At 35.6% G+C, this 16,622-nt stretch overlaps 1 protein-coding gene across 7 annotated transcripts in view; it reads left to right on the top strand.

Moving 5' to 3' along the window:
• Positions 1 to 16,622, top strand: part of ADGB (androglobin) — a 121,556-nt gene that overhangs the window by 28,770 nt on the left and 76,164 nt on the right. For all 7 annotated transcript variants that reach the window (XM_045188874.2, XM_045188876.2, XM_045188875.2 and 4 more), the window contains exons 6-9: positions 3,777 to 3,916; positions 6,287 to 6,373; positions 9,893 to 10,158; positions 14,715 to 14,849. In XM_045188874.2, the coding sequence (XP_045044809.2) occupies positions 3,777 to 3,916; positions 6,287 to 6,373; positions 9,893 to 10,158; positions 14,715 to 14,849 (628 nt within the window). The remainder of the gene's footprint in view (positions 1 to 3,776; positions 3,917 to 6,286; positions 6,374 to 9,892; positions 10,159 to 14,714; positions 14,850 to 16,622) is intronic.

Consider the following 16,622-nt stretch of genomic DNA (forward strand, 5'->3'; position numbering starts at 1 on the left):
ACAGGGGCAAAGGGTCCACATTTCTCATGATAGTAGAAAACGTGTCAAGGACAAGTGAAGATAAAATGTGATAGTTATATAAATGGACGTAGCAAAGCCCTTGATGAATAGTAGCTTCTCAACACTATTAGTTTCCTTCCTTCTTCCATTTATGCTTGCCTTCCTTCTCTCTGCCACCTCCTACTATAGAAGCCAAAGGATCAGATCATGTCTCTTCCTGGCCCTCAGTAGAGCCAGGGAAAAGCACGTGATTAGCTAAGCAGGTGTTCGCTCACCCAACAGCGGTTCTCCAGTGAGAGTGTGAAGATGGAGGGGCTACACAGTGATCGCTGGCGATGTTCTGCGTGATTGTTTCAGCAACGTGGCCTTGCTAGGGTTCCTGTGCCCAAACTTGCTTAGTTCCTGTTTCCCTTTAATGCTCAGTCCCCTGGAATCCCATCCCGGTGGTGGGCGGAGTTGACACCTATGTACATGTCAGGTGTAGGGAAGAATCAGAGTAAATGCTTTCTGACAAGAAAAACTATACTGTTATTTTTTTCCCTCTTTTTGTCTATTTTCAGACATAAACAATTTAATTTTTGATTTTTTTCCTCTTCCAATTTTAGGTCAGTATTTAATGTCTAACTTTTGCTTTTCACTGCAAAAATTTAAGAAACATGTTCATAAAAATATGCTTTGTTTCCTTCTCCTGCCTAATCCCTTCAGTATAATTGCACTGGAAACACATCTTTTCCCTACATTGATTTTCCTGTCCCTGTCACATCTTGCTCCCCAGAGTCTCTGCCTCACTGTTTTGGTTTTTTTTTTCCTTGAATTTATTGGTGCCTTTTAACCTTTTTTCTGATTGGACATGGATTTTCTTTTCCACATGTCCCCCTGTCCTCTTGTCCCCATGAAGCAATGACCTTAATCACTACTTAGAGGCAACCCTACCTGTCAGAGCTTCTCTACATGACATTTAAAATTCAGATTTTCACACCGGCTTTTCCCATAAAAGCATGCCCCTTATCTCCAGTTAGGATTCTAAGTAAATAGCACCAAGGTTCTTTGACATCAGCCAGACACGAATGTACGGAGGAGCATAAAGAACGGTGTTACAAAACAGAGCCGTTCTTTCTCCTCTTCCACCTGCAGTGATGGTGCGGCTACTGGTGCAGATGGTCTTTTCAGGTACTTTCCAAGTCGGCATTCCTTTGGCTCCTTGAGTGAAACAAACAAGTTGTTGCTTTCCATTTGAAATACACATGGCCCTTGGCAGCCCTTCTCTGATTGCCCCAGTGCTTTCATTTGTCTCTTAACACAGAAAACACTCACATTGGAACCAACTGATGGCAATTTTCCCAATTGCCATCAATCTATTGATATAAAAAATGTATTACATTTTATTTCTGATTAAACTTTGTACTTTTTAAGGGCAATATTATTGTAGAATTCAGAGTTTCTTGTTTTGTCATTGATTTTAGAGAGATAGAGGGAGGGGGTAGAGAGGGAGAGAGAGAGAGAGAAAGAATTTGTTGTCCCAATAATTTATACATTCATTGCTTGATTCTTGTATGTGCCCTGACCAGGGATCAAACCCACATTCTTGGTGTATCAGGACAATGCTCCAACCTGCTGCTGAGCCACCCAGCCTGAATTTGGAGTTTCTTAACCTGTGGGAGCAGAAAAGCTTAGGTGCTTCCCACGCCCCACCGCAGACTCTCTGAGTCCGTCCCTGGGCAGAGCCTGCAGTCAGCATTTGAAACAAGCTCTCTCCCACCCAGTGACGTTTTTGTTGTTCTTTAATCTATATAAAAAGATATATACCGTGACAAATTTTTAAAACATTCAATGACTATTTTCCAAAATGTTTTATTCTTATTTTATTAACATTCTACATGCTTTTAGTAAAACAAACTGAAATACTCTTAAAATGTTCAAAGTAGAGAAAGATGAAGTTCCCTGAGTCTACCTACATAGATAATCACAGGAAATGATTTCTGCATATTCTCCTAAACATTTTTCTTATAACCATATGCAAACCTTATTTATATCATTTGTAGCAACAGCAAGATCATGTAGTAGTTATTGTTCTATTTAGCATTTTTTCCCTAACCATGCTCATTTTTATGCTTGTTTATCTATTTTATACTTTGTTGTTTGAATGTAGGAATGGCTACACATACTTTGCTATTTAATATTTACAGACAGTTAAGTTATAGACTAGTGCTTTACTAATACATATAATGCTGCAATATTTCATCTTTGTATATATATTTTTGCCCATTTGCATGACTATTTTTTCTAGGATTCCTACATTTGTAATTAATTTTTTGTCAAAATATATGCAAATTATTTTTCTGTTGTTTATTAGTTTATTTTGCTCATTAGGTTCCACATGTGAGTTAAATCATATGTACTTGTCTTTTTCTGTATATGCAAATTCTTAAAGTCAAAAAATATATTTAGTTACTTTTTTATTTTGATTGGTGTATAATTTGTATTTGATAAAATTAGCATTTAAGTCTGCTATTTTATTATTTACTGTTACATCTGCTATTTTTTGTCTTTGTTTCCCTTTTCCTGTCCTCCTGTGAGTTTCCTGAGAATTTCACAGGTTTCCATTTTGATTTGTCATCTTTTAGGGAAGAAAGAGAAAGACATACGCATATAACCACTAAATTAGGCAGGGTCAGTTTAGAGTTAAGCAGTGTCATACAAAGAAAACTTCTTTCACAGGACTGCTCCTATCTAACTGGGGAAAGTATACTGTCCCTTGACTCTTCAGTTCAAATGCCACCTTCTTGTGAAGACATTAACAAAGTTAGCTACACTTTCTTTCCTGGTCCTAGAGCAATTTGAAAATATTGTATGTTATATCGTTTGCATTAATGTCTTCTCTTCCCTCACTAGATTCTAAGAATTCAATGGTATAAGCTGTGTGTTATGTCAGTCTTTGGATTTACAATGCTTGTATCATTGCTGAAAATATTTATTGGGCAAAAGAATGAATTCATAATAAACTTCGTTTGTAAAACCAAAGCTAAAGAAACTTTGAGTTCACAATAATTAATGTTATCATGTTTCAAGCTTTTAACTATGAAGTAATATGCATACAGGTTAATATATAATGACGTTATTAAATAAAGTGTTAATTAACATTATATTTAAAAATCAGATATTTAATTATGAGTGGAATAATATAATCATTGGAAGCATAAGATCATTGAGCTTTTTAGGATAATAATTACTAAAGTTATATTTGGAGAATTTTCATTGTGACTATATTAAATTATTTAATTATGCCCAAACTCCTATATGATTATATAAGGTTTTGGTTCTGCTATTTGAAACAGTTTAATTTATTGCCTCATGTAAGAGGTGGCACCTAAAAATGTGCTTACATGACCTCATGAATAAAGATAGATGCTTATCTCTGTCCTTATTTGGATGTGCTATAATTATATTAAGTAAAATAATAAGCTAGAACTATTAGAAAGAATAGTATTGAAGACACGAATGTCAGTTTTTAGATGTAAGAAATTAAAATAAAATTATAAAACACAAAATTATAACACAGTAAATAATAATGTCAGCAGTATACAGGGTGGGCCAAAAGTAGGTTTATGGTTATTTGTATGGAAAATAATATAATAATTAATAAGTAATAATACAAGATAAGCTCTGTTGTTTCACACACTCACAATTGTAAACCGACCTTTGCCCTCCTGTATAATAATGTATTAGTGAAAATAATATAAATCATTGACAGTGTATTCCTTTCTTCTCACTTTCAGGGTTGCTGGAGAAAAATAACCATTGATGACTTTCTGCCTTTTGATGAAGATAACAAGCTATTGCTTCCAGCTACAACTTACGACCTTGAACTCTGGCCAATGCTTTTGTCTAAAGCTATCATTAAGCTGGCGAATGTTGAGTATGTAGAATGTGGAATCATCACTCACTTGTATAAAAGCAAAAAGGCAAACCACAGCAAAAGCAACTATACCACATTTATATTCCATAGCTTTATTTTTTAAATCAATTTAAAAACCTTTCTTTCCAAACAATGTAAATTTCCTTATATAAAATGAATATGCCAAATTTTCAAATTTTAATTTGAAGTATTGGGTTAGCCAGCAATCAAATAAAAGTCCCCCTAGTAAAAGTACTGAAAAAACGATTCCATATTCAATGCTCTGTATGAGTGGAAATTCAATCCCAGAACATAATATTTCATCTTAATGGGAGAAAGAAGTTATTTTGTAGGGGAAAATATTGGTTCATCTAAAAACTGAATGATATAGGAACCCAGTTAAGGGCTTAGATTCAGTATATGCAACAATAATTTGCTGACCTTGAAAACCCTGAACTGTTCTGAAGGATGCCAATGTGTTGCTCATGCTTTTGGTAACATTGGTCCCTTTTAATACATTGATGATGAAAACCATTCATATTTCTTCAACGTTCTTATGAAATGTTCTTGTGTCTTATATGCCTGTATGACTTGTGCACCAACACAGATGAGAAACTTCTGCTATGTTTCTTCTCTTCGATTCTACTTGCAGAGGCCTGTGGTCATTCCATCCTGGCCCTAGCAACGCACAGAAGCTTAGATGCTTGAGTTGCCAATGCATGGGAGCTTTGTGTCTCTGCTTGGGGGGAGAATGCTCACAGACAATGCACCAGCTTGAATCTGACGCCCTTCCCCCACACCCCCAGTGTGTCATGGCATCTCAGTGTGGAACAGAACACACGTCCACACTAGCAGATCACGCCTGCCATTTGCTCAAAGCTCAGCCCCCTCTCCTTCCATAAACACAGCAATGTTAGTCAGAAGCCAGGGCCACTTGTTGTGGCTTTTCTTTAGCTCAGCTTCCTTTTTCTCTCCCAAGGCTACACAACCCAACAACCACTCTTCCTGCCATCCTCTTCATCCCCCTTTTAGCTTACTAACCTTCAATTTCCTATTGGAAATTTGTTTCACCTACTTGCAGCCTGTATGGAATTTCAATGAATTAAAAAAATAACTCATTCCAGATGTTTTTAGGTAGCTGAGCACTACTCGGTATTGATACTGGTGACAACTATGGTTGTTTATTTTGAAAAAAAAAAAATGTTCCTAATTGCCAAACCTCATCTGAAGTTCTGAGAATTAGAGCTGCAAGGCCAGTAAGGCATTAAAAGCATGACCAGAGCAATTGGAATTGTATTTTGTTTTTCTTAATCTATAGTTCAGTAGAATTTCATGTAACTTCAGTAATAGAATTATTGTTATATTTAAAAAATAAATGCAGCTTGGAAATAAATGATGAGACTAAACATAAGATATTTGTTAGGCTTTCTAGGGGAAGCCTGCAACATGTGGTACAATATATATGTCTATACATTTTTCTCAGATTTTACTTATTGTCGTGTGTTTTTTAGCTTTCTACATTAAAATTAATATGTAGTAGTATTTCGATATGACTGTGAGATATACAAAGGAAATAGCATTATTTCTATGAGGTTTGTACAGCCACTTCTTAAATATGATTATCCAAAGAGGAATTTAGACAAGACTGTGAATTATCCCAATAGATACTGGTATCTTTGAGATATCAATCCTTCAATGGCCACCATTGGCCCGTGGTCACCTGAAGCTGCCACTCCTGGGCAGGACGGGATATGTGTGTTAATGCAAACAGACTAATTGCTTCAGAAAAAGTTCTAAAAACTAAAATGAGAAGAGTGATGTTTGGTCAATCACAATGTCATTTGACTTTATGTTATGGTGGCAAATCCACTCTTTTGTACGGGATAGAACCGATGTTTCTGGTTTCTCTGAAATTATCTGATAATTAAGAATGTCTGATGCCCATCTTGACCTGCCATGTATGAAACTGAAAATATACAGCTTCACAGGCATCTTAGAATAATTACTGAAATCAGAAACATAAAAGACACTTTTATTTTTAAAAGAACAATATGATAATCTATTCAATATATAAAATATAGATTACTATGTATATTTAAAATATATAGCATGTATGAATATGTCTTATGTACATGGCATTAATGTTAATTTCTATATTTTTAAAATAAAGCTTATAAACATGTTTTGTAAATAGACATGACATTTTATTATTAGACCTGCTTTAACAAGTCATTTGGCTATTGGAATAATATTTTCTTACACTGTACTGTATGACCAGTATACCCCTACATTTATTATTATGTCACTGTTTATTAGAGATTCCTACTTCTTATATACCTCTTTGTGTTTTCAAGTTGCATTAACTATACTGTTGCACGTTTGCGTTTTTAGCATCCATGTAGCCGAGAGGAGAGAGCTGGGAGAGTTCACAGTCATTCATGCTCTCACCGGATGGCTGCCAGAAGTCATTTCTTTCCAGTAGGTTTCATTGACTGTTATATTACTTATATATATATTTTTTCTTCCTGTGTAAAGTTGCTTTAACCAAAACATTTTTAGTTTTTAAGAAAATTTCAAAAAATTTTACATTTTACAAAAATACTTGGGAGAATAACATTTTCTAGAAAATTCCTTGAGAATTTCAGGATAAATCAATCCTTTATCAATATATAAAGGTGTTCCTTTATATATTGTAAATTTAATCCTGAAGTATCTGGATTCAACTAGGTATATGTCATTCATTACAAGTGAGGAAACTGAAGCTCAGCGTGGTCATATCCCCAAACCTGTCCACAATGTACCTGGAGGAGCCGAATTTGAATCTAAGTCTTTCTGGGTCCAAAGTCCACTGTCTTTCTCTATGAGTCTATCTGTAGAGAGGTTGCTTATCCATGTCCAAATAGAGACCATTTTCTTTCTTTCTTTTTTTATTGGTGTTCAAGTACAGTTGTCTCCATTTCCCCCCCACCACTCCACCCCATCACAGCCTTCCCCCCTCCACCCTTGATCTTCCCCCCTTTGACTTTGTCCACGTGTCCTTTATACATGTTCCTTGATGACCCTTCCCCTCTTCCCCCCATTATCCCCTCCCATCTTCCCTCTGGTTACTGTCTGTTTGTTCTTAATTTCAAGGTCTCTGGTTATATTTTGCTTGCTTGTTTGTTTTGTTAATTAGGTTCCACTTATAGGTAACATCATATGGTATTTGTCTTTCACCACTTGGCTTATTTCACTTAGCATAATGCAAGAGAGGCCATTTAATGTAATGCTTACTTAAAGTTTTGTAAATATTTTTATTTTACACGTAAAGGTTATACACATACAATCTGATCATGTTATTACTGACAGTGGAGATTAATTAGGTTAAAGTGCAGAGAAAAGAATATATAAATAAATCTGAACTTACCAATTCAGATGTTAACTTGTATGAGAAGGTCAAAGCTACAGTACAGCTCCCAGTTTGAATTGTCACTGATCTTTGGCTGATCTTGGGAAACTACCGCTTTCCAAGGTCCAGGTTAGAGGAGATTGGAGACAGGCCCCAGTAACTTGGATTCTACATCTAAAGCATCTGTTCAGCAAGATAAACTAGCTGGTACTTTGTTCAAATAAAAATATTTTCAGGAGTAAAATATAAGACTAGACACCCTTCCCGAAAGACCCCTTTCCTGGAGGAGAGGTGCTCTTGTGTTTCTATCTTAGGAAAGAATCAGGTGTACCCTTTCATGTGTTCTAATAGGAAGTCCTTTTCTGATACCTAAGAGAAGAGAATGTTAACTGATATAATATGGACAATGCTGGTGGAGAAAATTAGAGAGACAATGGGATTTAGAAGTATGAACTTTTCTCAATTTTTGTATTGTTTTGATGGAATGCTTACAATTTTGCCTTTGTTTTTTCTGCATAGTTGTCAATAAATACACCAGAGACATGAAATCATCAGAAATCTCTCAGAAATAGATCAGAATAATTTACAAGTATAAAATTAGTTGCATAAAAATTGCAAATTGTCTCCTGCTTAGAATCATACATAAAACTACTATTGATACACTTTCATAATTTTAAGGAAATCACTTTAATAATTAATGAAAATTTGTAGGATTTTAAATGTTTAATTTGCATCAGTTTATGGTTGCTTATGAAGTATCTATGAAAATGATGTAAGAGGGAAAAGCTTGAGCTTTGGAGTCAGAACTGTATAGCTAGGTTTACGTTCTTACATTTCCAGTTTTGAGTTATGTGAGTTTTGTAATAACGAACTTCTCTGGGCCCAGTTTCTTCTTGTGTAAAATGGCGATACATTGACCCACCCTATGCGGTGGCCTGAAGATTAAGTGAATAGGTGAGAGTGTCAGAAAAAGTTGCTAGTGTATGGTAGAGACATTATTAGTGAAAGTTTCTTTTGCTCTCTAATGACTTCCACTAGTTATTATTATCTAGAAATATGTATAATAGTTGAAAATCAACCTTTGGAAACAAAAAAAGAAGTCTAAAGCATAAGTGAGGAATGACCTAGACATTCAAATTTCGCAGTTTACTTCAAAATGTAACCAAAAAGTAAAAAAATTATACACTATCTTTGATTTATGTTATGACTTGTAGAATTTTTCTTACATTCTGCCCCATTGACATAAATTAATTCATGTGTGTATATATGTAATTTTAAATGAAAAGAATGTCATTAAATAATACATAAATGATGGTCAAGAAGTATTTAAGTTGAAATATGGGTGCAATGACCATCTGCCAATGGTGCAGGCAGGAGTCAGGGGGAGCTTCATGGAGAAAATTCTGACTTAGTCTGAACCTTTACAGTTGGCTGCGTTTGATTTGAAGGACAGGGAGGTGAAGGCTATTGAAAGCAGGAGAACAATAGGATTAAGGCCATGGTATGTTCCAGAGCAGGATGTTTCTACTACTAAGAAGGTTTAGAGTGAGCCTCTGAGTGTCTTGGCCAGTTGTAGCCATGTTTTTGCAGAGGCCAAAGAGAATTAGAATATTAAAGGTCAAAAAGCTGTGCTAGCTTCTGATTTTCTGATTTTTTTCCATGCGAAGATCAGTTAGCGTGAAAAAAATGTTATGTGGCATCTCCAAAAAATGGAGGAAAAGCTTTCAGCTTTTCAGCATTGAGTAGGATGTTCTTTCTAAACTCATGTTGTTGAAAGTATGTATCCTAAATGGATGGTGTATGGCAAAGGGGGCACATGAAGATACTACCTACCCTCAGGGTCTTCAGATGTGTCTTTAATGAGAAGCCCACCCCTCAGGCCAATGCTTTAAGATAAGTAAAGAAGACCACAAAGTCTGCTGCCTCCACACTGGGCTTGGAGTGGGTGAGACTGGGTTAGTGCTTTAGGAACCATTTCTGAGTTTCCTGTGGCTTCATGGGTCTTCCTGGGTGCAGTCCCCATGGGCTTTCAAAGCTAGACATTTGAGGGCTCATTTCTCAGGGGGAGGTCTTAAAAGTTGGGGTGCCAGATGTGGGTTTCAAACCCCTTCCTCTTAAAGGAGAAGCTCGGGGTGCTGGGCATCCTTCAGGTGCGGATCATTACACGGGGCTATGCCCAGATTATGTCTCAGTCTTTCCTACCGGCACCAATGCAAGTTTTTCCTTATTTACCAGCTGTGCAGGAGTCACTCAGCTAGTTTTGGGGCTTTTTGGTTTTGGGTTTGGTTTTGGTTTCCAGAGACACTTGTTCTCTATATCCCTGTAGATTCAGTGTGATAATGGGAACTGATGAACTCAGGGTCGTCCACATCTCCACCTTGATCCAGAACCCCTTGTTTGGTGCCCTTCCCTCAGCGAAGCCCAGCACACCATGGGCACCCCATCAAACCTTGTTGACCAGAGGAGTGCATAATGGTGTTGTTAACTAATATTTGACCTAACTATTGAAATTAGCCTTGTGAAATAGTAGGTTGATATCTGTCTCTCGGTAATTTCTTGATGTGTAGTTTAAAGCTGAATTTGAATAATGTTGATGTGTTTTATCAAAGCCCAGGATGTAAGGATGAACTATGGGAGCTCTTGAAAGAAATATTGCCAGAATTTAAGCTATCAGATGAGTCCAGCTCTGAGAGCAAAGTAACAGAGGTAGATGCCAAATTAAAAGAACCAGGCAAAGAAGTGAAAGACGGCAAAGAAATGAAAGATGGCAAAGAAGTAAAAGACAGCAAAGAAGTGAAAGATGGCAAAGAATACAAACGTGAAGGTTCAATTACGACACTGAAATCATTTGATAAAAGTGAAAAATTTTCAAAGGGTAAGCCATTTCATATCACAACATTATTAGTGATTGGTATTGTATATACGAGTGAATGCTTACAATCAGTGTTGAATTTAATGGTGCTTTATTATTATTATCATGAATTATATTGTGGAAATAATTAAGATCCTTCCTTGCTAGGATTTCAGAACTTCTTATGGTATTTACCACATGTTAATTATTGTTTCATATTTTACTATCTTTAAAAATCAAAGGCAACTATACATTTTGATGATACTAAATTAATACAGTGTTAATATAGGATAAGGCATTAAGTTTTCAGTTTTCACCAAACATGTCTTTCTTATATGCTCCATGTAGGGTGAAATGAACCAAAATAGCCAAGGACAAAAATAGTCTCATTCATTTTTGCAGGAAATGTGAAAGGGACAGGGACTAGATGGTGATTTATTGATCATTTATTGTAAAGAGAAAGTTCAAATTTTAGAAGAAAAAAATTCTAGTTATTTGACAAGTATAGGATTATTTCTCTTCTTAAGGTGGGAAATGTATTGAGTAGTTTTTTAATTTATATTTTAAAAATATTTTATATAGTTATACAAATAAACTAATGCTTGTTTAGTAAAGTAGAAGTAAATATTCTATAAAATATTCAGCTTTTTGAATACTTTGATAGTATCTATTATGATCTTTCAAATATTTATGTTTTAGAAAATAATGACATTTTCCCCAATTATCCCTTAACAAGATCTTATCCACAGCACAGTGCATAGAAATTTTACCATAAATGTTCCTCAAAAATGTACCAAGATGAAATGTGTGAGCAATATCTGTCTATCACAGTCCCTTTTTGAAATGACCTAATATACACTAGTGTGAAAGAAAGCAAAAAAAAAAATGCCTGGTAAAATTTGTTTTATCCAGGAGGACCCCCAATTACTTTGAACCTAGAAGCCCTTTCTCATGTGTCACAAATTAACATTTATCCAGCCAGCCACCCATTCTTCCCATATATTATTTACTGAGTGTAATTCCAGTAAATGTTCCAGGGATTAGTGATAACTTGTTGAACAAAATCAGATGTGAAAGTTACCCCCTAGATCTTATTGTCTATTGATAGAGATTAGAATTAATTTTAACAATCATAATCATCTATTACAAAATAAGCCTGAAGTGTAAATAAAGGAAACTATGGGAGTTCATACGGGGGGCCTAGTTTGGAGCATCAGGAAAGAATTCCTGAAGAAATTTTGAGTTGTGTTTGCAAAGATGACAGGAGTATCTTTGCAATTCCTGTCATCTGTGAGCATGAGGGACTGTGGAGGGAATAGCATTTTAAGTGGAAGGAACAGCAGATACATAAAAGCTGTGAGGCAGTAGGAAGGATGGAAGACCGGGAAGAAGATGTTTAGCTGGAGGAAAGGATGTGAGGAAGAGAGGATGGTTTAAGAAAACCTAGAGAAGTAGGTAGGAGAATGATCACATAAAGTCTTCTAAGTCATGTTAAGATTATTGATCTTTATCATAAGAAAAATTGACAGCTAATGAAGAACTTAGACTAGAGTCATGCATGAATCTAAATCACATTTTCAAAAGAATATTCTGGTTCTCTGGAAAGACAGGACCTTAGTGTGGAGGTGGGGACCTTGGGGGTCAGTGACATGAGTTACATAGAAAACACAGTTTGGAGAAAACACGGTTTGGAGACTCTTGCACCAGCTCACATTAGAGACAGTGATAGCTGGAAGAAGGGTAGTAGAGTAGTAGGGTAGTAACTGTGGAGCCACAGATAAGGTGAATGATTTGAGAGATATTTAAAAAATAAAAAAATGTGGTACCTCCCATTGAGATGGGGGATACTGAAAAAAGACAGCTTTGTAAGGAAAGATCATAAAATAATTTTGAACATATTGAACGTGAGGTGCCTTTTGAGAAAATGTCAGGAGTTCCAGGCTGGTGATTTACATTTTGGAATCATTGACAAATGCATACTACATTAAACTATGGGTGATCCCAAGGAGACAGCATAGAGTGGGAAGACTAGGCTGCCTGAGACTGAGCCTTAAAGATGATGCTAAACAGTTGAAAGCCAGGCACAGAGTTATGACCTGGCAATGGAGGCTAAGGGGTGGCCAGAGAAGCAAGAAGAAAACCAGCAGAGCATGTTGCTACTGAAGTAAAAGAAGGGAGTTTCAGGAATCAAAGACATAGTCTGTGTCAAATAATGAGAGCTGAAACATGGGGGGAACTCCGAATTCTCTATCAAATGTTGTGATGTGAAGGTCATCGGGCACTGGTGCGTAAGAGGAGTGGAAGACATACTGGGGAATGTTGGGAAGTTAGTGGAAAGTAAAGTAATGCACAAACAAACAAATTATCACTAAACAATAAGATCTAGAAGTTCATGAGCAGGAGAGCTACAAAGTGGATACTGCCAGGGAATATGTGGGCCCACACAGGGTACTTGTGTTTTAAATCACTGAGGGAGAACTGGGTGTCTTTAAGTGATGATTGAGAGGATGTAGCTGAGATTACAGCAATAGTGTATGTTTCCTGAGAAGGCAGGAAGAGGAGGACCCAGAGAGCCCACCCAGGTGGAGAGGTTGGACCAAGCTGGGGTAGCACGGGCTCCACCATTCTTCCAGGTGGGCACATGCCATGAGAGAGGATTGATGCAAATGTTGGTGGATGGATGGGTTTCATAGGGAGAATCTGGGTATTTCAGACTAAAGGCTTCTTCTACTTTCTCTCTTTATAAGCAGCCTATCGATGAACTGAGAGTGAGGTGGAGGTGGAAGATGAGGCTATCGTGGTGATTTAAATTTGATGTAGCAGAGGTTTGCAGGACTAGGGAGGGAAAGGCAATCTCCAGTAGGACTCAGCGCTAGCTAACTTAAAATGGTGTTCGCTAGATGGGCGGGATGAAATGACGGGAGCAGCACATGTACGTAGGGCCATTGGCAAAAACACATTTTGGCAAACACTGCTGCATAGTATCCAATTTCTATTGAAAGAGTGTATTTTTTCTATTTGTAGTTTTTTTATGAGAAATTACATTACTTATAAATTATGAATTCTGAGTAGGAGTTTGAAGGCTTTTAAAGTTTTATTTTAAAATCATACATGAAATATATTTCTACCTGAAATTAATGTTATTGAATGAAGTCAAATATTTCTAGGAAACCCACAAAATAAAATTTGCTAACCTGTATTTATACTTTAGTTTCTCAGTTATATGTCTCCTCCTACACTTAAAGTTAACAGTTGACTTCACTTTTGTGGCTAGCACAGGTATTAAATCTGCTATAAAAGCTAAGATACGAGATTATAGGCTAAGGAACATTATAAGTTGTTAATGTTTTTATTTATGCAAACTGAAAAAAACAACCTGATTATAAATTTAGCAGATGGCAAAAGAATAAAAAGGCAGAAATTGAATTTTTTTTTTCAGAACTGAATCATCTTCATTAAAGAATAAAAAAATCTCAGGCTTTTAAAATTTTTCAATCCTTATACTACTTTTATCTCTTTAATTTAAAATTTTTTTTCAACCACAGCTTACATTCAATATTATTCTGTCCTAGTTCCAGGTGTACAGCACAGTGGTTAGATTACACACTTTACAGAGTGGTCCCCCCTGCTTCCGGCACCCACCTGGCCCCACACATGCTTATTACAGTGTCACTGAGTGTGTTCCCCATGCTGTAATCTACATCTCCATGATCAGTCTGTCACTGCCCATTGGTGCTTCTTCATCCTTCACCTTTCTCACCCCACTCCTCAACCTCCCTGCCCTCTGACAACTGTCAGAGTCTGTTCCTGTGTTATTTGTTTATTTTGTTCGTTATAGTCCACATATAAGTGAAATCATATGGTATTTGTATTTTTCTGTCTGACTTATTTCACTTAGCACAATATCCTCTAGGTCCATCCATGCTGTCACAAAAGATTTCATTTTCTATGGCTGAGTAATATTCCACTGTGTACAGGTACCCCAGATGTTTTTTTTTTTTTTAGGTGAAACAGAACATGTCTCGTAGAAATGGAAATATGAGTGGAAATTCAAAGGGTGAATATGGGTTGGTGGGGGGTGTGAATAAGCAAGTCATGCCGGCAATGAGATCTTGCCTTGGCATCCGCTTCCACCGGGAGACGTCAGCTCTGAAGACAGCACGCTGTGTTTCCAGGAGAAGGAGGCCCCAAATACGGAAGATCGGAAAGGCCTCCCCTTTAGGACTCAGCTTTATGCTGTGAGGTTCTTTAATTTTTGTTTTTAAAATGATAAAATTAGCCTGACAGTATAATTTTATATACATAAATCTTATCAGATGATCATCTAATTTAACGTGAAATTTTGTGTAGTCAAAAATAAATAATGCTGCAGGTCTTTCACATTATGCACTAATTTTTAAATTTTGTCTCATTTTAATGTTTCTGATTAGATGTAAGGAGTGTTTGGGGAAATTTGTGGCTATTGCTCTACATTTAAAAAAATACTATGATTTTTGCTTTTTTTCAATACCATGACTGAATAAGATATATAGTTTGAGCTTTTATAGTTAAAATATGTATTGCATTTCTTAATATGTTAGATAAAGCAGATGCAAAAGATGTTGGGAAGAAGAGGAGTAAAAATGGAGACAAAGAAAAGGAAAAATTCAAATGGTCACTTCACGGTTCAAGACCCTCATCCGATGTGCAGTACTCTCAGCAATCTTTGTCAGACTGTAAGCACCCCGGGATAATAACTATTTTAGCTCTTTCGTAAATGCTGGAACTCTCTGCAGCATTGAAATGTATCTCCTTTTTAGACTTGTCTAAATACGCTTGCTTAAGTTTGCCCATCATAGTTAGGGCCTCACATGGGTGTAGATATCAGGGCAAGGCCCTCCATATGCGACAAAAGCCAAGGTTGTCCAAGGTTGTCTAAGGTTGTCCAAGGTTGTCCAACAGTCACAGGAGAAGAGTTTGTATGAAGGAAGGCATGTACTAGCAAATCTGTGTTATGTATTAGTATATCATAGAATATATTATTCTATGTAAATAAAATATGTTACATATTCTACATAATATACATATATAAATATACAATTATACAAGTTATATAAATATATTTATGAGTACATACAGATATTACATACATAATTATATATCAGCATATATATTAGTATATGTCCTCTGTATAAATAAATTATAAATATAACATATATAATATTTTAAGTCTATATAATACATATTATATATATATATAATTTTGTAAAGCCTTTCTATCCTAACTTTGGGTCATCTATCTTGGTGCTTTTAGAATGTAGGTTATGATTCCCACTTTGCCGGTCATTACACAGTTGGAAACACTTCCATTTGCCTCTAGCACTGTCTTTTATCTAGAGGTTTTTTTTCCATTTTTGTCTTCTTTAATGTATTAATGTTTTTGTGAGAATATTTTAATAATTATGGCTTTTTATTTTTACAGAAACATGTCTGGTGGTTTGTTAGAGAAAAGGGTCACTAGTCATTTTTAATTCTGTATTAAAAATTGTTTTCTTGTATTGATGCCTTAAGCAATCTTTTTTGATAGCAGGTGACATAACATTCCCAAAGTTACCGATAATTCATCATCATTGTGAAAATGACTAAACCTTTCTCAGAGTTTCTTTCTTTGTGAAAATAAAGGTAACAATGCCTTTTTTTCTACCAAACTGATAGGTAAGGTCAATCTCAAGATACAGAATATGCTTTAGAACTTGGGCTGCGGGGTAAAACTGCCTTGGTTCAGCTGTCCGCTCCATTAAAGACACACAAAGTCTAATTTTTAATGTAAAAATGTTTTCATAACTTTGTTTATTTCATAATTAATCCATTCTAGAGAGATCCTGGTTCATGTCTAATTCATATTTCGTGGCTCTGAAGATACTGTTCTTCAATAAATATCTAATACAGTTACATATAAGTGCTTGAGTTTATAAAGGAATAAAAAAACTTGTTAGTTTTTAATTTAAAAAAGATAATGAAGGAAAATAAATTATAATATTTTAGCCAGAATCTTTAAAGAACAAAAGGACGCCCAATTAAATATAGAAATATCAGGAGTGTTAAGGAACATGTAAATAAATAAGTGATCCTCAGAAGCCAACCCTACAAGCATCAAACATTCCAAACTAAGTCATTTATGTTTTCCTCCTTTGTGGGACGATTCATTTATATGTTTTCTTTATTCTTGAAATGACATAAGAACTCCTGATTAAGTTCAAACTAAAGATTTTTATCGATGAAAGCTAAGAATTGTCACAATGTTAAACTCATTCCTTTGAACATAATTATTTGTAGACCATTCTAAGTTACATTGACTGATGACTATGTGATGTCATCACTAAGTGTATGTGATAACATTTTTACAATAAAATAAAATGATTTTTAAGCAATTAAGTGGTACTGTTATCCAGGTAAAATTAATGAGATATTTTATGACATGAATACACATTTGAGATTTAACATTTATT

The sequence above is a fragment of the Desmodus rotundus genome, chromosome 11 (assembly GCF_022682495.2).
Source record: "Desmodus rotundus isolate HL8 chromosome 11, HLdesRot8A.1, whole genome shotgun sequence".
Lineage (NCBI taxonomy): Eukaryota > Metazoa > Chordata > Mammalia > Chiroptera > Phyllostomidae > Desmodus > Desmodus rotundus.